Consider the following 24,027-nt stretch of genomic DNA (forward strand, 5'->3'; position numbering starts at 1 on the left):
AGTGAAGAGCTTGTTACTGCACTTTGGAATGATGAATTGAGAGAGGCTTCACTTCATTTACTGCAGTGGGTTGTATGCTTAGCAACAGCAGAACTGTAGAAGCAGCAGGGATAGGTGAAAACATTGTTACGGAAAAGGTACAATGAAGATAATAAAACTTGTATTAATTGTAGGGTAAAATGGTGGGAAAAGGGACCTATTCAGAGTTCCTGAGGTCTGGCATCGACTTTGCTTCCCTTCTGAAAAAAGAGGAGGAGGCAGAACAGCCGTCAGTTCCAGGCACCCCAAACCTGAAGTCCTCCCGGAGCCGTACCTTTTCAGAGTCCTCTGTCTGGTCCCAGGATTCTTCTGTCCACTCAATGAAAGATGGAGCAGTGGAGCAACCACCTGTGAGTACTCAGAGAACAGAAACATCACAATTCTTGTTTGGCTGTGTGTGTTTGTTTTTGTTTGTTTGTTTTCAACTCAGACTGTGAGGAGGGCTCTTTCCTGACTGCCTTTGAATTTCAGTGAGTGTTGGCTTCCATTAGCAGTTGAGAGCTCACTTGTGGCTGCCCAGAACTGGTAATCCTACCCCCTAAGCTGCAGAGGGCAGGCATCCAACAGCTGTGTGCAGCTCTCCTCAACAGTTTGATCAGATTCATCAGTGGCTCTGCCGAGTTTCCAAAAGAGTTGTACCCTGGTATTTCCTGTCCTCTGACAGTGGTACTTTAAAGGATCAATAATACTGTGTTGAGTGGGTCTTATGTGTTTGTACAGTGCTGAGGTCAGATTAATAATTTCCTTGAAATCATAAGCTTGGGAAATGCATGCAGAATATATAGCAGTGGCTTCCTACAAAATCTTCATTTGCATGGCTGGTATTATCATCCCCACATGATCATGAGCTGGCCCTAAGGGAAGAACCTTGGGATGCTGTTGCACAGCTCTCCCCAGCTCTTCTGGTATCGAAAAAAGAATGCTTTTATGGTGCCAGCTTGACTTCCATATGCCTGGTTATCTCTTGGTCTACACCGTGCAAAAGCAGCTGTAATGTTTTCTGTACCAGAGGTGGCCTTGTGATGGTGTGTTTGCATTCACACAAAACAGTGCAGGAGTCCTGTAGCCCTGCTAAGTTTATGCTAGCATACATCCATGGAACAGGTAATCTCTATATGTCCTTGAATCTTTTCATCTTTATGCTATGCGTGTACATGATACATTTTTCTATAATAGAAAGCAGTTAGAGCTGCTAAACCCAATCCCCACCCTCCCAAAAAAAGGGCTGCAAATGTTTACTTTTCATGTCTTTTTGGAAGAATGTTTTTATGCCAAAAAGCAGTGAACTTATCTTCATATCTGATATTATTCATTTGTCAGCAATAACTGCTGTAAGATCCACAAACATGCCAAACTTCTTAGCAGTATTAGAGCTGTTGGGTTGAGAGGGGAAAGAGAAAAAAAAGAACAACAAGCAAAACAAACGACTCCCCAAAAAACAAGATAGGCTTCTCTTACAGGCAAGTTACTGGGGTTTCTCTTCACTTCTGAATCAGATCTGTTCATTCCTCTGCTTCTGTACAGCTATGTCTGCTGATAACAATACCAAATGTTATATGTGCATTGATTTAACACCTGGTTTTCTATCATGTAAGAATAACCCCCTTCCCTCCCCCCCCCCCCCCCCCAAAAAAAAAGAAAAAAACAAAAAAAACCAGAATGTTGTTCATTTGGATAATAGATCTGTTTTATGTCTGTTTTGGTTTTTTACTTTTCTCTCTTTTATTGTTCCCTATCCATGGGTCATTTTACTGGTTTTTCCCAATTAACAGATGCTTTGATTAGAAGTTTGTTAATTCTTTTTTTACTGTCAGCATATGTTGACTGATTTCTGATTCAAACTTGCAGAAGATTGTTTACTTTAAATATTTTTCTGAAAAGGAAGGATTATACACACTTGGATACTGAAAACAGAGACTTTTCTATGTTACGACCTTGGTTTTGAGAGCCGTGATGATTGATGCTAGTGCGTAAGAAAAGAAAAATCTGGTGCAGCAGTTAGCAGTGCTGGCAGTTGGAGCAAATATTTCTGACTGCAAATGAACTCATGTTACATGCCATGATGCAATGCAAAATATAATCCTGCCAGTGTCATTTTGCAGAGTAGATTTTTCAGTGTTACTGCAATGAGACTAATTTTTTTTTGTGAAAGCTGTAGTTCTCATACTTAAAGTTTTTGTGTGTGTAATCGCTTTATCTTATTATTTAATTGTTTGCTGATTTTGAACCATGTCTTTCAAGTAGCTTAGGCTGAATCTATAGCTGCCAGGTTAATGTTTTGGCTTTTTTTTTTCCAGGCTGAAAATCCACTGGCTGCCGTGTCAGAGGAGAGTCGTTCTGAGGGAAAAATAAACTTTAAAGTTTACAGAAAATATTTCACTGCAGGAGCGAACTACTTTGTGATTTTTATACTTGTATTATTTAATATTTTGGCACAGGTAAGGCACAGGCAGTAAAAAATAATAATAACAAATAATGTTGGTTTTGCCATTTTTTGACGTAGTGTATGCTTACGACTGTGATCTTGCAATGAAAATATTTAGGAACATGGCTTTCTTACATCTAATAAGTTGATCAAGTATGGAGTTTTTATACTGCATTGAGATATTATGCACTGATCCTTATTCCAGCAGTTGTAATACTTAAATAAAATCATAATTCCACTGACAATGCAGCACACAAATTAGAAGCCAGTTTCGTTTTTTGGAGGCGCAAAACAAAATCTTAAGGTGTATTAAATAGCATTTAGCAAATCTGAAAAAATATTTCCTTCTCCATCTGGAAGCATAAAGAGCTTGATGGGGTATGGAGGAAGGATTACAGAATTGTTAAAAGAAAAGCTCTTCTGCTGGTAAACACAGGTTAAGAAAAAGGCTAGAAGAGTCACTGTTTAGAAGAAGAAGAAAGTGAAATATTGTGTGATGCAGACTGTAACAGATACATAAAAGAATTCTTAGAGAAGGAAAATTATTTTTAAAACTTACTGAAAGAAATGATGAGCTGAGAAGGCTCTGTGAAGACAGCCTATTGCCCTTCTCTTTATTTCCTGCTGAGAAAGCTCAAATTCATTTCATGGAAATGATTGGTCTTGGCTGTAAAAAGTAGTATGTATATTTATACACGTTACATCCTTTTTGCTTATCCTTAAATTGAGTCTGTTGGAAAGAAGGACAACTAAGCAGGATCTCTGCAGCAGGCTTTAATTCACGTGAACAGAGGTATATTTTGAGATAAGTAGCCCTTTTACAGGTTTATAGTCACCTCTTGACACAGAAGGAAAATGGTGGTAAAAGTTTTTCCCTCCCTCTCCTCTCTCATCCTCTTTCAATTCTGTTTCTGGTAATTATCTCCTGTAAACACAAATTTCTGGACTGGTAACATCAGAAAGTTTGTTAATCAAAAAGCATTTTGAAATATCTGTAGTGGCAAATTTAGGAACTGAAAATATGTCTTCTTTAATGTGCAATTAACGTATGTTAGGAAGAGCTACTATGTTTTACTTGCCTAAGTGTCTTGCTTTCCTTTAGTTTACTAACAAGGAAGGTAATTTAAGGTAACTTCTTTCTTTGTAGACGGATCTCATAAATCTTCTAATGTGCTTTGCAAATTGCTGCTAATCTTGAAAGACTGGATGGCATACTTCTTTGAATATGTGTTGTTTTCCCAGAGAACATAAAAGAATAGCAAGGAAGTTAACTTTCTAATGTTTTTTTCATTTTGCAAAATGATTCCTGTATTTTCCTCTTTTATTCAAGGTGGCATACGTGCTCCAGGATTGGTGGCTTTCTTACTGGTGAGTTAATGGTGAAAACTGATCAGTCGGTCCTGTCTTTTCACTCAAGAGTTGTTTGTCAAATAGAAATCACTGTTGTATAGGTATGGGAAAAAAAACTTGTTCTAGGAAACTTGATCTGCTTGATATTTTCTTGTCTCTACTCATTCTGTGCATGGAAAAAAAATGAAACATTATGCTGTGGCTGTGATAGCTTCTTCTCATGGTGTGGTGCATGGCAGTACATGGGATCTTTTGCACTGAAGGTTTCAATAGAGTTGAATCTAGAAACAGTTAAACATGCTCATGAATATTTGCAGAATGTGATTTGATGATTGTTATCTTCCGTATGCATTTCCACAGGGCAAATCATCAAGAAAAGCTGAATGTTACAACAAATGGAAATAATGGAGCAAATGAGACTGAGCATCTAGACCTTACCTTTTATTTGGGAATTTACGCAGGTAATGACACGTGTGCAGGTGTCTGTATACCTTAAAGATCTATTACTTAACCTACTATAATTAACAGTTTTGAGTGGTGCAAAGCAATGGCAATGTGGGGAAATGTGATTTCTAGCAGGAACTGAGCATCCTAACAGATTTGGAGCTTCAGTCTTGCTTCCTTACTAAACTTACTGGAATTAATAAATAAGTAGATAAATACAACAGAAGAAATGGGTTGAATGCAGACTCTCCAGTTTTTTTGCCTAGATTTTAGAAAGTTAAACATTCAAAAAGTAAGCTTATGGTTGTTGTCTCTATTAATAGATTACCCAGCTCTATCTCCTGTTGGGCAAGAGGGGTTTGAAACTGATACTCGTTCTGTACTGTTCTAAAACTTGGCATGGCAACATTACTTCTGAAGTGCCGTAGCAAAAGAACCAGTTTTTAAAAAGCCTTCCAGATGAGTATGCAAAGCCAAGTGTTAAAGACAAATTCAATATATATTCTACATATATATTTCAATATATAATATTATAATATATGTAATAGTTATCCATATGCTTTTTAATATCCAGAAAAGGGAGCTAATCTTTGCGTTCAGACATCGAGACATCTTAAAATACTTGTCTGAAGTGTCAGTTTAAAAATTAATGTTGAAAAAGGATGCGTAGAAATATGCTCTCAGACTTTGCTATTTAGCACTTCTAGTGACTTACAGCTTTGCATGGCACAGTAATTTCTTGATTGAGATATGAGTGATAGGACTGAGAAAACAGGTAGTATACCAAAAGAAAATTCTCTGAATTGAAACATCTCTCTTGCGTGAGAGGATAAGTGGAATCGATTTTATCTATTTTTTTATTCTTTCTTTTTCTTTTTCTTTTTCTTTTTCTTTTTCTTTTTTTTTTTTTTGTGAGAATCCACATGATCTGAATATTTGACTGAATACATTGTGCTTGGCCTGGGAAACAGCAGTGTAGGAGCCAGATAACTTGGCTTTTATTTTCTCTGTAATGTCTTATTTCATGCGCCAATCAGTGGGCTGCACAGCATGATTAAGAATGTCAAACTTGGCTTTCTTTGACCATATAACCTAAATCAAATTGCAGAAAATTTTATCCTTTAAGGCAAATTTTGTTCTAGATAACAGAAAAGCGAAAGTTAACTTTGATATTGAAATGTTCAGATATATCAGTGGTACATTTGCAATGGTTAAAGAGAAAGCATTGTTACTTACATAAAATTGTAAGTTGAAAAACAGTTATATAAGGATAGTAAATTTCACATAAAACACATGATTAACTTTTTATATACTCTCTGAAATGATGCATAGCAATTAAACAATTTTTTAAATTGCTCTCTATATTTAAAAAAAATGGTCACCATGGTAGCTCCTTCCTGGTCCATGTTTCAATGGGATTAAGATTTAGAAGAATAAAATTTCTGTTAATGGGAATCCTCAGTGGTCAGAACTGAGGTGCCATGTCCATACCTTTTGTATGAAGTGAGTGTATCAGAAGACTCTGCCTCTCATGCTGAGGAGGTGTGCTTGTAAACATGGTAAGCAAAAACCTTCTGCCTGAGACAGACAGGAGGAAAGGCTTGGCACTAGTGTTGTTCCTCCCTTTTTCCACCAGCCCTTAGGTGTCCTCAGGTGATCAGTGCAGTGAGGGCCACACCAGCAACTTCAGTCAGCTCTGAAGACTGAAGTTGTGCAGAAACATGGGGTTGCCAGGAGCACTTTCCTTCCTCATCCGTTTCTCCAGCCATCTACTTTTAGGCTATCGCTCTGAAAGACATGGATAATGAGGTTCAAATTAACGCATAATGTAATTTATTTGCCACTGAAAAACTTATTTTTGCCAATCCCATTTCTCTCCAGACTGTAGTGGGAGGAGCAATATTGCCTACAAAAGATGTCTGAGTAGTGTGTTTAGATTTCTGAAGGTGATGGGTTGAGCCAAAGCTCTGCCCAGGTGCCCCTTCTGCTCTCCCTTCTTGCCTGACCCGGGTTTCCTGGAGGAGCACGTGCATTTACTTTCAGAAGATAAGCTTTCTTCTGCCTGGAATATAGCTTTCTTCCTGACATGGAATATAGCAGTCAGGACAAAGCAAAAAAACTCTCACCCCACCCATGTGCATCTCCATGCAGAGCAATAAAGGACAAACAGAGTAGTTACATTTGCATTCTAGAAGGATACATCTGTAAACAGGAGGTAACAATTGGCCGAATGACATCGTATCATGTAAAACCTCATTCAACCACTACACCCTAGCTGTACCTGAATTGTATCCAGGTTCTCCCTGTCCTTAGAACTGGTTATGTGTTGGGTTGATAGTTAAAGTCTAATTTAAGGTTGTCCTCAAGGCCTGAACATCTGGGCTTGTGGTGGCTGCATTCAGTTTCTGGAGCACATTGCCTGGAAGGCCTGCAGAACTGCCAAGTACAAGGTTAGCAACTGCTGTTCAGCTTTGGACTCTGCTCTTCATTGGCTGGAAACTTAGACAAGCACATTGCGGGCTACTTGCAGCAAACAGACCTACAGCAATCTCATCATTCTTTGTTTCCATCTTTTGCCTTGTAGCACCTCTGTCTTGCTCAGAAGAAAGACAAACAGTCTGCAAATCAATTCCCTAGAAGCACTCTACTCACACTGCATAAGGGATGCATCTTGTTCTGTTAGAGAAATATACATCATTTAAATGATTTGATGTGGTTTACAAGGGGAAGTATGGCACGAGTGGTTTGAACTGATTGAGAATAACTCAAGGTTGTTGCTAAATAGCCGTGTATATATATATTACTTGGTTAATACCTGCTGGCAAATGCTGAATGTTCACAGTGACCTCTGCAAACCACAATTATACATGGCACTGTGAAATGAATTTCTTGGCAAAACTGTTATGTGGAAGGTTATAATACAGATTTATTTAGTGGGTTAACAGACATTTCCTGCATTTCCATTAAGCAGTGATTCTTTTGAAGAGAAAAAGAGAAATTGTTTACATATGACTAACTACAGCTAGTGACAAATATCAGTTAGCTGCATTCTGTGCTTGGAGTCCCTTAGGCATATGTTTGGATTCTTGCTATATGCAGAAACCAACAGAATTATTTTGTTGTTCAATTTTATATTGAAATCCTTTGTGTGTGTGTGTGTGTGAGAGAGAGAGAGAGAGAAAGATGCATATCTGTATGCAGGCTCTGTCAATTTTTTTTTAATTTCAGGTTTAACGGTGGCTACAATACTGTTTGGCATAATAAGAAGTCTTCTGGTCTTTCAAGTTCTTGTTAATTCTGGTCAGACCTTGCACAACAAAATGTTTAAATCCATTTTGAAGGCTCCTGTCCTGTTTTTTGACAGAAATCCTATAGGTAAGTTTAATAGTCAAAAACACTTAACATTTAATGTAACTAATTCGTTATGTTAAATATTCTATTTCTGAGCAGTTATGAATTGAATGTAGTAGTTGTTTTGTTTTTTTTTACACACTTGTGGTTTCTGCTTCTTTTAATAAAAACCTATTCTGGTATTCCTAAATTCAGAAGTCAGAATGTTGACTGTTTATTGACAGTTGATCTTACTCCTTTCGAAACTGTGGTCTTGGTGTTGTTCATTGAACAGCTTGCTGCTAGTAGCACCAACTGCACCAGTTGCTGGTTGGTGCTGATCTGATTCAGTTAGCAAAGATCTCTCTGTGACATCGTGAACGTATATGCATGTGTTTTGTGGGGATGCCTTCCTTGTGCTTTTCTTTGAAAATTTGACCCCAGCCATCATTTGCCCTTTTTAGAAAATAATTCTAAGCAAGCGTGGTAATTCACAGTTGTTGAGAAACTGTGTAGTTTAATATCCTTCCAAAATGGACAATAGAATGCAATTTAAAACTGTAATGCAGATCCTTACACTCTTCAGAGGAAGAGACAGGGAGAAAAGCTGGAGCAGAGTTAAGAGAGTTGGGGAAGTGGAGTGGTGCTGATTTAATGACCAGAAATCTGATGTGCCTTCTGGCCTTCATTCTCTTGAAGGAAAGGAATACAGGGTTGGTTTCATCTTTCCAGGGACTGTTTAATAACTGTCAGGGTGCATAGGGATCGCTTTGTTGTTTGAGAGAGAGTAGGAATATTTTCAGGAAACATAATTCATGTGTAGAAAAGGTTCACATCCATAGTGTGATGAAAAAAACATATATAGTTTCCCCCTTAAAAAAAAAAATCTACAGCTGCATGAGTTTAAGGCCGTTGTATGGTCTGCTTGTACTCTGTGTCTGTGGCAATGAAAATTGAAGGCCGCCGCAAAGGGTTAGAAGTAAAGCAGTAAGCTCAGTAGAAAGCCAGTGAGAGCATATATGTCACAAGAAATTACAGTGCTAATGGGGTTTGTTGTCAGAAGTGCAGTGTTTATCCTCTTACCTTTTTGTATGCAGCGTGTGCACTGACTGTGTTTTTTGAGGAATACATAATCATCTTGTAAGAATGCCCAAAACCGTGGCTTATTGTAACAAATAAAGTCAGAGCTATAGACTAAACATCAGGGACAATGTAGAGTAATAAGAAATGGTTTGCTTTGTAACATACTGTGAAGCTCAAATTAGCAGTGCTTTGTAAAAGAGTGGCATTCATACAACCTGCCTATCGCTGGTATTCACATGCCATCATGACTTACTGATGTATGTTTCTATTTATCAGCGGATATTTTATAATAGAAGATTAACTTCAGTGTGTATAAATTTCTTTTCCTTCATCTTTCCTTTGGTCACGGTGGCGTGCAAAGGTACAGATGTTCTGATCTGAACATCTTTTGGAAAAGGAAAAAGAAAAGGAAAAAGATGATGTTGGAGGCGTGATGTTCAGAACTGCAGCGAGTAGCAGTTCTGAAATTCTGTTTTCAATATCTTTGTTTCTCCACCTCATTGAGGTGGTTTTGTTGTTTTTTTTTTTTCTTGCATATGTATCTTTTGGAATTTGCATTAGGGAAGGAAGCAAAAGCCTTTTTTTCTTTCCTTTTCTTTCCTTTTTTTTTTTTTTATTTTTAATTTTAAAGATACTGCACTATGAAATAGATACTGAAAAGAAGTGGAAATTACTAAATTATTAAAGCCTCTTTTTTCAGTGTTGTGACTGTAGCAATCAAGCCAAGCTATTAGTTAGCATATCTCACATTAGCAAAGGTGATACTGTAGCAACAGATCTATCATTTAAGCATCCAGTGTGTTTTCAGTATTTGTGTGAAGTCTCTGAAACATTTGCAGGATCAGTTGCAGAAGTGACTTTTGCTGTTTTATTTCTCCAGAAATAATCTCCAATTAAAAATGCCGGAGTCAGTATTTTGAACACACAGTGATCCATTTTCAAAGTTGAGGAAGGAAGGAAATTAATAGACATCCCAAGCTTTTTGTGGTTCTGACTGGAGAAACAGACTGATGAGCAGCATCAGGGAGTCGACATTAGGAAATGGAAATATGTATTGAATCATGACATGTCTGTCAACTCCCAACAGTGTAGATCCAATCAGTTGTGGTGAATAAATGCAATGACTTATTTCTTTAAAAAAAAAAAAAAAAAAAAAGCTTTTTGGATCAGCTTAAGCATGAGACTAAGGCCTCTGTTTACTCTCCTTATACATTACATCAGCAATGTATAGGGAGGTTTGTTAAAGGAATAGTAATGGGCGTCTCACTCAGACAACGGAGAATATAGGTATATTTTTAGGAACTTTGATTATAGAGCACAGATGGAAAAGAAGTATGAGGACCCCTCTCCTTTCTATTTTCCCACTCAAAAATATATTTATCTACACAAATTTCACTTCTCTGTAATTTGGCATGGATCTAAAAGTACTTACACATTGCTGTTGTGATGGTATTTTGCATTAGGTGAACCTTGCTAATGCACAGCTGTTTGTTTCTCAAAGACTTAAACTCATACAGCTGATAATCCAAAGTGACTAAAGCTTTATTGTGCTATCCCGGATTCAGAAAGAACAGATACTTATGACTGAAAGTTAAATTTATCAGTTGATACCTATATGGCACCAGTTAAACAGCTGTAAGGAAGTTATCCATTATGTGGTTGTTTTTGTGAATTCATCACATCTGGCTTCATTAACAGAAATTTCTTATTTACTCCTTTCAAGAAGTTGTCTCTTTCTTTAGAAACTTCCTTTCTTATTCTATCAGACCCCGTTAAGAGAGTTGCAGGCATGTCAGGATGTCTGTAAGGAGGAAAGTACGGCCATTCACACTGTGTAGGGTATGCTTTATATATTCCTCTTTACATGTCACTTGCAGGAGTAAAGGAGTTGGTTTCTGTGCAGGTCTAGCACAAGAGGGCAGCATGATCTGTTTTATCCCAGCATAGCATTGCTAGAGCTTGTTAGAAGGCTGACAAAATTTATGTTACAGTTTTAGAGATGGCATTTGAGGAACAGATTTTCAACCTCTACACTGAACAGAAGTGGTTCTGTTTAATTATCCTCATTATCTGCAAGTGTAATATTTTCTCTTAATCTTTTACAGTATAAACTTTTTCACTATGTAACCCTGAGTTCAGGAACCTAGTGGACAAAAGTCAGATAACTCTGTGGAGTTTTGGTCCAGTCAGTGAGGTTTTCAGCCATTATTCCTTACATTTCTTTCTCAAAATGTATGAAATGTTTTAAAACAAGCATGATAGAAAGTGAAGTAAAAGAGACTCGAACCTCAGCTGCAATGACTGTTGAGTTGGGTGTTCCCTCTTTTAAAATTAGTTTCTTATTGATAATGTAGGAGATTTTGGCTTTGACAAGCTTTAGGATTTGATTCAAGATTACTTGCTTAGCTTGTAAAAAAAAAAATTGTTCTTTCCTGGGATTTGGGAACAGAGATTTCTTTAGAGGAGGAATGCTAATGTATAACTGCATCACTTTCAGTAATGGTAGTTTTAGTGGAGATTGTGTGCAATTTTGAACTGCATTGAGTTTAGGAAGCTGAAACCTGCTGCTGCTGTGCTGATGGGTGCTACAAGAATGAATGAGTGATATGCATGAATTTGTTCAGATAAAATAGAAATCTCTTCCCCCTCCTCTGTCTAAAATTCAAATTGAACGAGAACCATTACAGAGATGCATTTGAAAGTGAAGCTCTTTTTTTCTTTTTTCTTTTTTTTCCCTGTTTTTTTAAATTTGTCTCTCCAGACCGTTGATTCTGATGGTTCATGCAGTGAGGAAAAATATTTCGGCAGGTATTACAGCATTCTGGTCTGCCTATAGACAGAAGATAATGAATTGTATGATTTGTCCTTTACCTGTTAAATTAGCAGCTTTCCCACTTCCTGCCCTCAGATGCTTCACGGAAGCTGCATTGATCCCTTTTGGTTGCTTACTCAAACTTCAAGGTTTGACCAAGGTTATGTTCTTCTGTCGTGGCTTCCAGAAACGATGTGCCAAACTGATAGCTAAGAGCAGCATATAAAGCAAACTCCAACTATTAAAAGATAAAAATGTGAAAGAAAGCTGATTTTATAATGAAGAGTTTGTTTTTCTTTAAGGCATAAGGATTTTAATTATGGTGTTCATAAATCATGTGTTGAAACATCTATAATTTGACAGAGAAAGTTTCTTTATAGGATTAAAAGCTTGTTCGTCAGTGCACAAGTGTCTATCTGCATTTTATCTGACAGAAGCGTCAAATGGGCCGTGTTTAAAGTATTTAAGCTGTATAATATTTGCAACAAATACGACATTTCAGCAGTTTGAAAATTACAATGCTGATAATGAGGTTGTTAAATTATAGTTCTATCAGTTGGATAGTGAAACTGCTTTAGTTAGTGTACATTAATGTATGCTTGTTCACACAAGTGATTCTGCTGAACGAGTAACATGTTTGAACAAGAAATACTGGTCCTATACCCTGTGATTTATAGTAGGTGGTGTTTTGGCATATCATCCAGTTAACAAGGCAAAGCTTCATGTTAAAATATTTCGTTTGTAGTCTCATTCATCTCTGATATAAATATTCAGTAGTGATGCCAGAAAATGTATTGTATTCCTATTTGACTCAGTGATTCAATTGCTTTCTTTTTTTCTGAAACAAGATCTATGGTATCTTTCTGATGCAGTTTTCAGATATTTCCTTGTGGTCAAGATGAATTCTGAGGGATTGTGTAAAAGTATGCTAGATGTCTTGACAGCTTCCATGTTCTCTCAAGCTAATACAAAAAGAAAAATGTTGTCCTTAGAGTAGCAAAGGCTTTGTTTGCGACTCTCTTTGCCAAGCTCCAAAACGGGTTCACATGTGCATAGGTTTGTTAGTTTATGTTGAAAAGAAGTCCCTACGGGACAGCCTCTTGTTGTAAAATAAAAATGCAGCTTCTCTTCCGTGTTGGTAATCACTTGCATTTGTTGGTGGTGAGATGACAACACAATATGTCCCATCAATCACCAAGATTCTTAACAGCCACACAGGGTTGTAAATATTATGTTTGGGTGTTTTAGTGGAACAGCTCGTCACTGAAGTAGGTGTGGTAATTAAAACCTGTTAGGTTGCTACATTTGTTCACCGAAAAAAACTTTAATGTTTTTTCACGTAACAATGGTACTGTGTACTTTAAACCTTATCAGGGCGTGATTAATAAATGATATTTTGTGGGAGTTGCTCATTTACTGCTAGCATTATCATGGCTTTTGTTAAGAGTTTAAATAGCTTTGTACTTCCATGTATTTTATCGCTATTATGATTCTGTCAGGAGCCTTATAAAGTTGATTACTGTAGGAGTAGTCTTTAAAGTTAGTAAATAGCACTCTGGAGTCATGTTTACATTTATTATCTATTAGTGTAACCCAATTCAACTCTATCCTATTTTTCTCTACAGTAATAACTGAATGAAACTTGGCTGTAAACTGATGAGACAAACCCATTACGTGTTTGGTTCACCAAATCAGTGCTCACCCTATTTATCCTCCATATGTGAGATAAAATGAAAAGGTTTACAGAAAACTGTTTGTAGGAGGGTATGGTGCATTATTTAAGAAGAAAACAGTGGGAAGCTGGTACCGATGGCTGCTTCCAAATGGAAACTCCTGCGTTCCTGGCACAAGATTTGTCATGCCTTCACAGGGATTTTCTATCTCCTTGCATTAAAATCCCCTGGTGGGGAAAACGACCTGCTGCGAAACTCATTTCTGACCATATGCTGACCTGCCCAGATACTGCAGTTCTGGTTTTTCATTTGCTAAAGCAACCACAAAGCAAGCTACTCTCTCTCCACCTCAGCCAAAGGAAAAGGAAGCACAGAGGAGGTGACGAAGATAAACCTAATTAAAAGTGTTGGGTTTCGAAGACTGAACAGAAGTTGTTCAGAAACATGGCAAAAAAAATTTTAGTCTCACATAGATATCAGCCTGATTTTGACAAGAGTTATTACAAGTAGAAAGAAAATGGCTGAAGGGAAAGCTGCAGTGAAAAGATTTGTGGGGGATAAAAGAAGGCTTCGCTGAGGTGGTGCTGCAAATCACCTTTTGGAGATAACGTGAAGGATGAAGATTTCTTGATTTTGATAATAACTAGATTAAGAATATATACTTTTTGCCATTATGTGCTTAAAATATTGCTGGACGTTGCCTTGATTGTTGTGAGCCACGAGAACTGGAGGCACCACATGGTTAGGGCCTTCTCTTTTGTTGACTCACACAATCACTGAACTGCAGGGATTGGAAGGGACCTCTAGAGATCACAGAGTTCAACCCTCTGCTAACGTGGGTTCCCTACAGCAGGTAACACAGGTAGGCGTCCAGACAGGTCTTGAGTATCTCCATGGAAGAAGGCTCCAATCCTTTCTGGGCAGCCTGTTCCAGTGCTGTTACTCTTGACAGTGAAGAAGTTCTTCCTTGTTTATAGATACCAGTTGTGGGTGGGAGATGAGCATTTTTGAGAAATGAAGTTCTCAAAAACCTACTTTCACTCTACCTTGGAATAAGGTAGAAGAATTTCCGAAAGAATTACTTTGTGAGCAGTAGGGCAGAGATGGCAAACAGCCAGGTGGTGGTGAGAATGTGTGCGTGGAGCGTGGGAAGGAAGGCCCCATCTCCTCACTCACTGGTTTAGGAAGGGTTTGGAAGGCAGGAGTCCAGCATCCCTGGAGAAAGCCCTGTACATCAAAGCGCTGGCTTTTCTTGATTCTTTCCCATTCTTTAACTTCTTATTGTCATTTCTTATGGACATACAGACCACTGTGGTGCTTGCAGACCGTTTTCATTTTTTTATTTTTTATCAGAATGGCTGTTAACTGAAAGAAAACAAAGACTATTAGAGTGCAAACTCATTTCATTAGCTCTGTTCTTCTGTTTTGTAATGCACAGAAATCGCTCTCCCAGATGATCTTAGGTAATTTGCACTGCAGCATCTGGGTGAATTAATTATTCTTTTTTTTCAGATTGCCAGCATCTTGCAGATTATGCAACAAGTGAAGATTAGTTTGTGCCTGTGGTGATCTTAGAGAGTACTTGGAAACAAAGGGCACTTCTTGATCCAAAATTAAAATTTTAATGTAGAAAAGAATGAATGTTGTATGTGAATCTGCCTGTTCTGGCAATCCAAAGTGAAAACTGAATGATAGAAATCTAAAAGTAGGCAAGTGGAGTCTCTGCATTTTGGAGGTATTGTCTCAAGCTCTGCTTTACTGTCCTGTTCAGTTTAAAAAGTGCAAACTTAGTAGTCAGAATTAATTACTTATCTGTTTGTGAATAATATGAGATATTGCTTGCTTTCTGTCTTCCCCTGGTATTCTTTTTCTAGGAATCAGTTTGGGTAGATAAGTTGTCAGTGTTTTTTGTTACATATACAGATGAAGACATAGAGAGGAGCTTCTTCAAGTTTTGACTTCTGGTTATTTAATGCAAAATAATGCTTTGTTTGGGAGAGGCAGTATTATGGCAAGCTGTATGTGTTGACAGCTACCAGTCTTAAGGCAACTTTACGAATTATTTTAAAATACTATCAAGTATATGAAAAACTTGTTTGGTAGTGTTTTTGATTTATTAGCTACTGGACAATAGTGCTATAATGAATTTTGTAATGGATATTAATTACTGCTTATGACAGTACCTACTGTGGGGTAGGTTCCATGAATTTGGTTACTGTTCATTCTTAGTGTTCTTTTTATTAATGTTCATTTTTTGGGCTCCTGTTGAACATTTTCTGAGGTGATTCTGACATGCAACTTTAGTTGACTTAGTGTTTGTTTTCTGCTTGAGCAGAACATTTAGTTGTGGTGGGCCCTAGCAAGAGATTGTGGAATGAGGAGATTTCTGAAATGCATGGAGAAGCTGTTTTGGCTACTTTTCAACTGAACCAATAGGTAGGAGAATGTGCTCAAAGAGCCAGAGCACATAGCAAGCTGAGTGGTATATTGGAGAAAGATGGCAAGACTTCATTCTCAGTTGTTTGGTTCAGGGTAGAATGAATTGTATGCTTGTGTTTTTGTTTTCCTTTTGGTCTTTTCACTGCTGGAGAAGACTTGTGAATGACTGCTGACCTGGTGTTCTTACGGATATGCTTTCCCTCATCCATCTTCACTTCGCCAGTTGAAAAATGTTATTGAGGTCAACAATACACCTCAAGCTTGAAATTTTATAGCAAGCTACTCATATTATATATAAGATATTTGAACTCAGGGGAAGTTGTTAAAACTTCCTGCAAGATCGTGCTTCTGCCAGCATGTTCCTTGACTGTTTTCACCCCCTGTATACCTGAATTTATCCTCTATTTTCTGTGTCTGGGAATGCTACTTTTCCATCTCTCCTAACCTCTTTGAACTGTATTCTGCATGTATCTCGCTTTCTTCCACGCATTAATCTTCACTACCCTGTGTTAATGTTGAGATGCAGAACACAGAATAATCTGACAGCGCATGGAAAAAAGAGAAGGTGATAATTTGGAATATGAGCATTATTGTTGGCTGTTATAAGATATAAAAGATGAAGGATAGATGGCCTAACATTTCTCTTTCTCAGTTTTCTTTTTATCAGATATGATGAGATTGTATGTGTGTGGTAAACCTGTTTTTTTCTCAATGAAGTTATTGTCTATTTAAGATGCAAATGATGCAATGTAGAATATTGCTAATTTGTGCGTAGGCAAAAAAAAAAAAAAAAAAAAAAAAAACCCTACTGCTTTGTGGTAAACTTCCCTTCATCAAAAATACATGCTCCCATTTCCTTGCATGTATTCATTTCTCAGAATAGTCTCACATTCATCAGTTTGCACATTCACAGCCCAAAACAGATTCAGTTCAATCTAAATTTTCAAAGTTTCCTACATCTGTTTTTAAGATGTTGTAACTAATTTCTCATACAGGAATACTGTTCCCACCCCATTCTTTCTAAGACATGACCAGAGGACAGTAAGTAATGTGATACTGGGGGCGTTTACTCAGTTCTGTGTTGTTTTTATTTCTTTCGTTTTAATATGAAAATTTAAAGCTGTAAACTTTAAACCGTCTCATTCATCTCTTCTTGTAGTGCACTTATATTTATAATGTCATGCTGTTCTTAGCAGAGAAGGTGGTGAGCGTCTGTCTTCTCTTAGAATGTTAAATGTTTTGTACACAGTTATCATTTCATTACATGGGATAATGAACACTTTCAGAAGAGTCATGGTTCTCTGTCTCTAGCTGTGTTTGTTTTCTTTCCCTCTTGTTGAAGTGGGGTATGTCCTTCATGCTGGGCAACTTAGAGAAGGACTTATATTTCTGTTATAACCTGTAAATGTGAGTAAATCTTCGCAGTGCCTAAGGAGGTAGGAGCCTATCAGTGTGCAAAAGGAGAAACTGAAAGCAAGGTTAAGTTCCAGGGTTCCTGTGCCCATTCAGATCACATTTGTTGTATGCTACATACTTGGTTGAGCTGTTAAGTATAAAGTAGAAAATGTGTTTGTCCAAATAACGTTTTCCCTTGAATAATGGAAATCAGAGTTTCGAGTAGTAAGATAATAAAACTTCTTCAAATCCCTAAATTCTTCTGTTTTCTAATAATTTAAGATTCCAGATTGAAGATTATATACAGTGAGAAATGATGAGACAAACAAGGGTTTTGATGAAGGTTAACATTAGTCTAGGTATATGACAGAGATTCAGGCTCTTCCAGGGTGTCATAGCACAAAATTTAGACTTCTGCTCTAAATCTTATGGTAGGGGAACTGAATTTCCTGTACATTACAGTATGAGAGTTCAGGGTCTGTCTTATTCGTAGCTGTTCTTTATGAAGAAATAAAATTTGTTCATAGTTGTCTCGTGTGCTTAAGGATGAATATCATACAATCTTCAGCATTCAAATTTATTGTTAAATTTAAGGAAAATTAATGAATAATAATTTTAATGTGTGTGTGTAATACGTATGTTATCCCCGATGCTAATATAATGCTGCTTTCCTTCCTCCCTTCCTTCATTCTCCAGTCTCCTTTCTCCGGTCTCACTAACCACACAAAGGGAAACAGCCACTGTTAGCCTTCTGAATATTTCTGGTATTTCCTAAATAAAAAATGATTTAAGGGAAAGTCAAAAGTGGGTATTGCTGGTCAGCTGATGTTCCTCTACTGTTGGAGAAAAAAGTATGTGGTTCTCTCACAGGACAAAAGATATCTACAGAAACCTCTACAAGCTGGAAGTACTAGAATTGTGCAGTGGTTTTAGCTTTAGAAGATGGTTTTAGCTTTGGAAGAGTCATCTTTTTCTACTGAACTAATATTATAGAAGGAATATTTTCTTCCCAATATTTTCAACAGAAGACTAGGTATAATTTTCTGGAATAGTTCTGATATTTACAAATCGAAGCACTTCCAGAATGAAACAAACCTTGAGAGAAAAAAAAAAAAAAAAAAAAAAAGCCTTGGGGTTTTTGTAAAGCTGACAGGTTTTAATATTCCAAATAGTGATGATGATAATTAAGTTAGGACTGTTTGTTTAGTATTGAATTCAAAGCCACTCATTAGATGCTGTTTGTGTTTGAAAACAACAACAAAACCTTAAAAAAAAAAAAAAAAAAAAAATCCTAACTTTCTTTTTTTTTTATTTAAGGAAGAATAAACTCTGATGCAGCAGAAGTGGCCTTCTGCTTGAAAGTTAACTGTGGGAAAAAAAACAGATTTTCATTATTTTTTTCCCATGTTAGCCTCACAATAAAGAAATAATAATATATACTTACAAGAGACACACATTCTGTGAAATGCAAAATCCAGAGTCTGAAACGGATCTCAGATGTTTTCAGTTTAAAATCCAGTGCTGTAAGGACAGATTAGCTTGTTAATACCTTTGCACTCTGCTTAAGCTTTTTGTAGTTCTGCACTGCAAGGCGTTCAGATGCCTATTGACTACTCTTTATTGATTGTAAAGTAGGCATGAAGATGTTCTGAACAGGAATCTTATCTATTTCTTTTTCAATAAATATACAGGGGAACAAGCTACTATCACATTTCTTTAAGAAACAAGGAAGTATGTTCATTCTTTGATTCTATGAGAAGATGCAAGAATATTATACTAACTAGTGATCTTCAGTGCTAGAATAGAATTTGCTAACTTCTTCGGATAGTGTCTAAGTTACTGCAAAATAAATATGGCTTTCAGCATAGGAAAAAAAGACTTAAAAGGCTCTTCAGATTCCCTTACTGTGTACAGCTTGTTTGTCATGCTTGTTTTTCATCTAATCTTTAAAAGATTGGAAGTTCTTTGTAATGGAGCTTGACCAGTGGGCTAGACAAACAAACACTGTTTGATCTAAGAAGTGTGATGGGTAAAATATTTGCTCCCTAGACCAAATCAGCCTATATTTCTATTTCTTCTGTAATACCAAAAGCAATTCAGAGAGGAAACAGAGCAAAGCAAAGAAGGCAGTTTAATTACTGAATTCTAGACTATCCTCAAAGGCTCTCATACTAAGATCTAATTCAGTTTTCCGATTTTCTGTTGATTCTTCCAAATGCTTCAGACTTACTTAAACAAAAGCCTCTTTCTTCACAATTGTCAAATTTCATTGAATCTCAAGTCTTGGTGATAGAGCTTAATTGTCAGCAAAATAAGTCTTGGTTTCTGTAAATTGTTTGATCCTCAATTGGTTTAGAAGTGACAATATACTTTCTTTTACAGGGTTTAGACGTTGTTTCCGTGTGACACATGGAGCAAAGTTGGACCAACTAAAGAAATCATTTCAATTGTTTTACATCAGGAAGGCTTATACAAAGAGCTTAGTCTCAGATCCTTTAAAGTTCAAGCGTCTGCCACTAGGGGCAAAAATTATTTTCCTGTAGGCATTCATCTTTTATTGTAGATTTACTGTGCTGCTTCACTTTGTTGATAATCTAATTTAAACCTCTGAGATGAGTCATACTTCTCAATGGGATTCAAATTCAGTTTGAATTCTCTGATGTCAGAACGTTTCAGTTCTTCTGGGATCTCTTTTCTGAGCCATATGGTCATTTTGGGGTCTGAAAGCACTGAGGAGAGAGAATATGACCGATGCAAGCTGTAGCATGTTATTAATATTATTCTACAGCATATCTGAGGTCATGTTTTCAGTATTAATTTGGGTTTTTAGTTCAGGTAATTCACAGTGTCTTGATTTAATTTAGGTCCACGTCCTTCCTGGGTGGTGCGTTGTGGACAGACCTCTGCAGGTTTGAGGGCGGTGCCCTGCTGAAGTGAAGAGTCTTTTGTAAGGGGGAATAGACCTCAGCACATGGATCGTGTGCTGTATCAGAGACTTAGGTTTCACAAAACCGTAATTTTCTGCACTAACTGTGACAGTGACTAATGATGGCAGTTTTGCAGAAAAAATCCTGAAAGTATACAAAACCTCGATGTCAGGAAGTTTCCCTGGATTTTCTTTGAAAAAATGCAGAATATGGAAAATTGAAAAATAATATATAATGCTGTTGTCCAGAAGGTCCTAAAGGATTCTGGAATGATCCAAACGCTTAAAATTCTTTGTAATCTTTGATGAAAACATGACCACTGTATGGTTGGCCGCTAGGAACTTCAGAAATTGAATTTTCATATTTGGAATGTGAATTGCTCTTTAAGGACTTCTTCTCTGGAGTCAGTCAAGGACAAAATAGACATTCTGAAAGCTAAGAGGCGTTGTAAATACGATTCAGCTGTGATGAAAAATGTATTGGATGCTGTTCATATGCATTCTAAAATTAAGCTACGTTTTGAGAACTATTAGAGTCAATATTTATTCTCTAAATATTACAATTAAATATCTATAGTGCTATCTTTTAGTAATTAATGCTTTGTAATATTAATGGTGGTTGGGATATTGACACAATCTTGCCTTCTGTAGTAGGTTTTTTTGTTGTTAGTTACGCTTCTGCTTCGTATTTTTAATGTACCCACAAACTGATCCAGGATCAAGTTTTCTGGTTATGCAGTTATTGGTTATGCAGCTATGTGAAGAGGAAAAGGAATCAAAGAGATTTTTCTGTAATTTAATTTTATTATATGTATGTTTTTCCATTATAATTCAGTATCAGAGATATTTGTTAATGCCATATTAAATTCAGAATAACAGCTTCTCCCCTAGGATTAGATTATGATCAGTAACTGTTAGTAAAATCTGTGGTGTTTATACCAAAATACAACTTTAAGTTACATGAGGGATTTTTATGGCGTTGCATAGAGTAGATATAAACAGCTGAAAGGTATGTTTATTTTAGTTAATGCTCTTTTAGTTCACAGAATCACAGAATCACCGAGGTTGGAAAAGACCTTCAAGGTCATCCAGTCCAACCATCTGCCTGTCACCAATAGTACTCACTAAACCATGTCCCTCAACACAACATCCAAATGTTCCTTGAACACCTCCAGGGTCAGTGACTCCACCACCTCCCTGGGCAGTCCATTCCAGTGCCTGACCACTCTTTCAGAAAAGTAGTATTTCCTAACGTCCAGCCTGAATCTCCCCTGGCACGATTTGAATTCATTCCCTCTAGTCTTATCACTAGTTACACGAGAGAAGAGGCCGACCCCCAGCTCACTACAACCTCCCTTCAGGTAGCTTTATAGAGCAATAAGGTCTCCTCTGAGCCTCCTCTTCTCCAGACTGAACAATCCTATCTCCTTCAGCCTGTGCTCCAGACTCCTCACCAGCTTTGTTGCTCTTCTCTGAACCCGCTCCAGGGCCTCAATGTCTTCCTTGCAGTGAGGGGTCCAGTTCCTTGCAATTCTGAAACTTCCTTTCATTGTAATGGATCTGATAGAGTTTCAGCAGGTACGGTTCTGATTTAAAACAAACAGCAATAAAAAAACCCTCTTTATTATGAAAATTGTTAGAGAAACAAAATGAATACATAAATAAGTGAGAAGTGAACTGTTTAGACCCAAAGACAAACATGTTTGTTTTGAAGAAAGAAGGTAGATTTTGCTGAGATGAGAGTTCTTCTACCTAAAATCTTAATCAGCATTGTGAAAGCTGAATATCATGTGTGAATGAAATTGAAGGAACTCATTGGAGTATACTCTAAAAGCACAGCTTTAGACATAACCAGCCCCTACAGTTTTGCAGTTAGTGGAGTGAGACACGCTTCTTTAAGAGCGGTTGAATGCAAGAGGTAACTCAAATCCTCTGCACTGTTCTCTAAAGGCATCTCTGAACTGATTGCAACTCTTGCCTCATCTGTCTATGTATAACCTTCTGAGTAGTCAGTATATATCAACTGATTTATAGCTGTGTAGTATCTTATGAATGTATTTCGCAATCTTACTTTGGGTGACAATAGCATTGTGGCTTTCACAGTTTTAATTTGGGAACTATTTCACAACCTGATATCTCATTTGCTCTAAGGATTTATCATGTTTTTCAGTGTAAAACATCCTTCCTGTTCCTTGTATGACTCACGTAGCTGTTGCAGTTTCCTTATCTGGCTGGTTTTGTCACATTGCATTTCCAAAACATTAATTCAGGCACTGTTCTGCTTAAAGTGTTGTGGCCGCCTTTGGTTCACCTTCCCATTTGTTTGTCCCAGTTGAGTCAATGTCATGAGGTCCAGGTTGGGTTATTTTCTTCAGCTGTTTCTTTGACCAAGTCTTCCCTCTCCACTATCTCAGTATATCTTACCCATCCACGTTTCTTTGCCTTTATCTGGCTTTACCAGGCTTCATGCCTGTGTTGTGCTTGGGTTGGTATTCTCTTCTAAAGTATGCTTGTTTATGTCCAACAACTTATCGTGCTGTGGTGAGGAGAAATAGAAGAATAGATGTTGAGGAAAGGTGGAGAAGAGGCAAGTCAGAGAACGGATGTACATTAAATGAAACAGAAGTTGAAGGAGAGTGAGCATGCAAACAGTCAAATCTGCACAGGATGAAAATTCAAATCAATACGTGCAAAAGTCTCACAATATCCAAATGTGCCAGATTTGGCAGCTTCTGTGACTTACTACCAGCTAGTCTTTTGACAAGGCTGTCTTGCAGCTCCTCCCCAGGGCCAGATGGAGAGAAGGCTCATTCTTTATCTTACAGCCCCAGTGTATTTTGAGGAGCCTACCAGGAGGTGTAGAAAGATTGTGGCTTCATTTAAGCATTAGCCCAGTGCTCCTGCAAAGCTTTTACTGTTTCTGCACCTGGTAACTGCAGCTGTTTGCACATTCCTATGTGTCTTCCACCCTCTATCATCATTTTTGTCTGCTTATCTTTCATGCTTACATCTTTGTAACTTCCTGCTCCCTGTGCAGCAGAGTTCATCCACGAGCTGGCTCTCCTTCATCTTAAAATAATCTCTCAAGATATACCAGTATCACTGTAACCACACTATATCTATAAACGGAGACTAGTTAAAGGTACGAGTAGGGAAACTAATTCATTCCCTCATTCCTTTGTTTTCCCGTATTTAAAAGAAAATAAAAAGGTGCACATCTTGTCTTGCAACTTTATGTTCCAGCTTACTGCTGCATCTTCCCTTGTCTCTTTGTTCCTTTTACAGCCAATTGTGTTGGTTTCCCTTCACTGACACAACAAACTCTTGAGGGAAGGGCATGCCGCTGGCTGTGCGGTTGTCCAGCCTAGTGGCTTTGACTCCCACTTCAGATACATTAATCCTCTTTTGGGAGTTTCTGTCATGCAAATAACAAATGATAACATTCTCAGAAGTCCGCTGTTACAGACTACACTCTTCTGCTTTTGCCTGTTTACTTATTTAGGTGTTCCTGCTGCTGGACAGCTGTAAATCAGAGTTTCACATTAAAGTCTATCTTTGAATTGAACAAAGACAAAATAGATTGTAAATTCACTTGTATTCACTTTTGCTTGAATGACTGTTCAAAGAAGTCATCTCTTTTCCTTGATGTGAGTGAAATTCTTTGCTTACAGAAAAGGGAAGAAAAGTTGCTGTTAGTGTATGCTGGTTTGCTGTTCTTTGTTTCTTATCATTTAAAAGGCATGAAATTGAATGTTTTAGGGCCTTACTAGATCGTTTGTTAGTTTTAAGCAATGCAACTGTAAACAGGTTTTTTAATTATTCAAGCAGCAGACTTAAGTAAAATACTCCCAACATTCAGTTGTCAGGAAATCTACGAGAAGGAGCACAAGGTGTACATTTATATGAACATTAAAGTTTATTTGATTAATATACCACTGGTGCTTTAGCATAGTCATCACTTGTAGCTACTTGCTTCTAGTATAATTTTTATCTTTTTTTTTTCAGGTAAAGCTTTCTAATAGTTGCCCAGTAGAGGGGGTACAGTAAAGTTATATACCATGCAATGCAATTTTTCACAATTCTCAGCATTTAATTATTAAAATTACTTTTT

At 37.2% G+C, this 24,027-nt stretch overlaps 1 protein-coding gene across 3 annotated transcripts in view; it reads left to right on the forward strand.

Annotated features, from left to right (window-relative positions):
- The window catches only part of ABCC4 (ATP binding cassette subfamily C member 4), a 153,844-nt gene that overhangs the window by 51,740 nt on the left and 78,077 nt on the right, over positions 1 to 24,027 (forward strand). For all 3 annotated transcript variants that reach the window (XM_042838843.1, XM_042838844.1, XM_042838845.1), the window contains exons 15-19: positions 174 to 389; positions 2,337 to 2,477; positions 3,795 to 3,832; positions 4,175 to 4,275; positions 7,487 to 7,633. In XM_042838843.1, the coding sequence (XP_042694777.1) occupies positions 174 to 389; positions 2,337 to 2,477; positions 3,795 to 3,832; positions 4,175 to 4,275; positions 7,487 to 7,633 (643 nt within the window). The remainder of the gene's footprint in view (positions 1 to 173; positions 390 to 2,336; positions 2,478 to 3,794; positions 3,833 to 4,174; positions 4,276 to 7,486; positions 7,634 to 24,027) is intronic.

This window comes from Centrocercus urophasianus, unplaced genomic scaffold (assembly GCF_019232065.1).
Source record: "Centrocercus urophasianus isolate 14NV4802_14NV808 unplaced genomic scaffold, USGS_Curo_1.0 seq_9, whole genome shotgun sequence".
Taxonomy (NCBI): domain Eukaryota; kingdom Metazoa; phylum Chordata; class Aves; order Galliformes; family Phasianidae; genus Centrocercus; species Centrocercus urophasianus.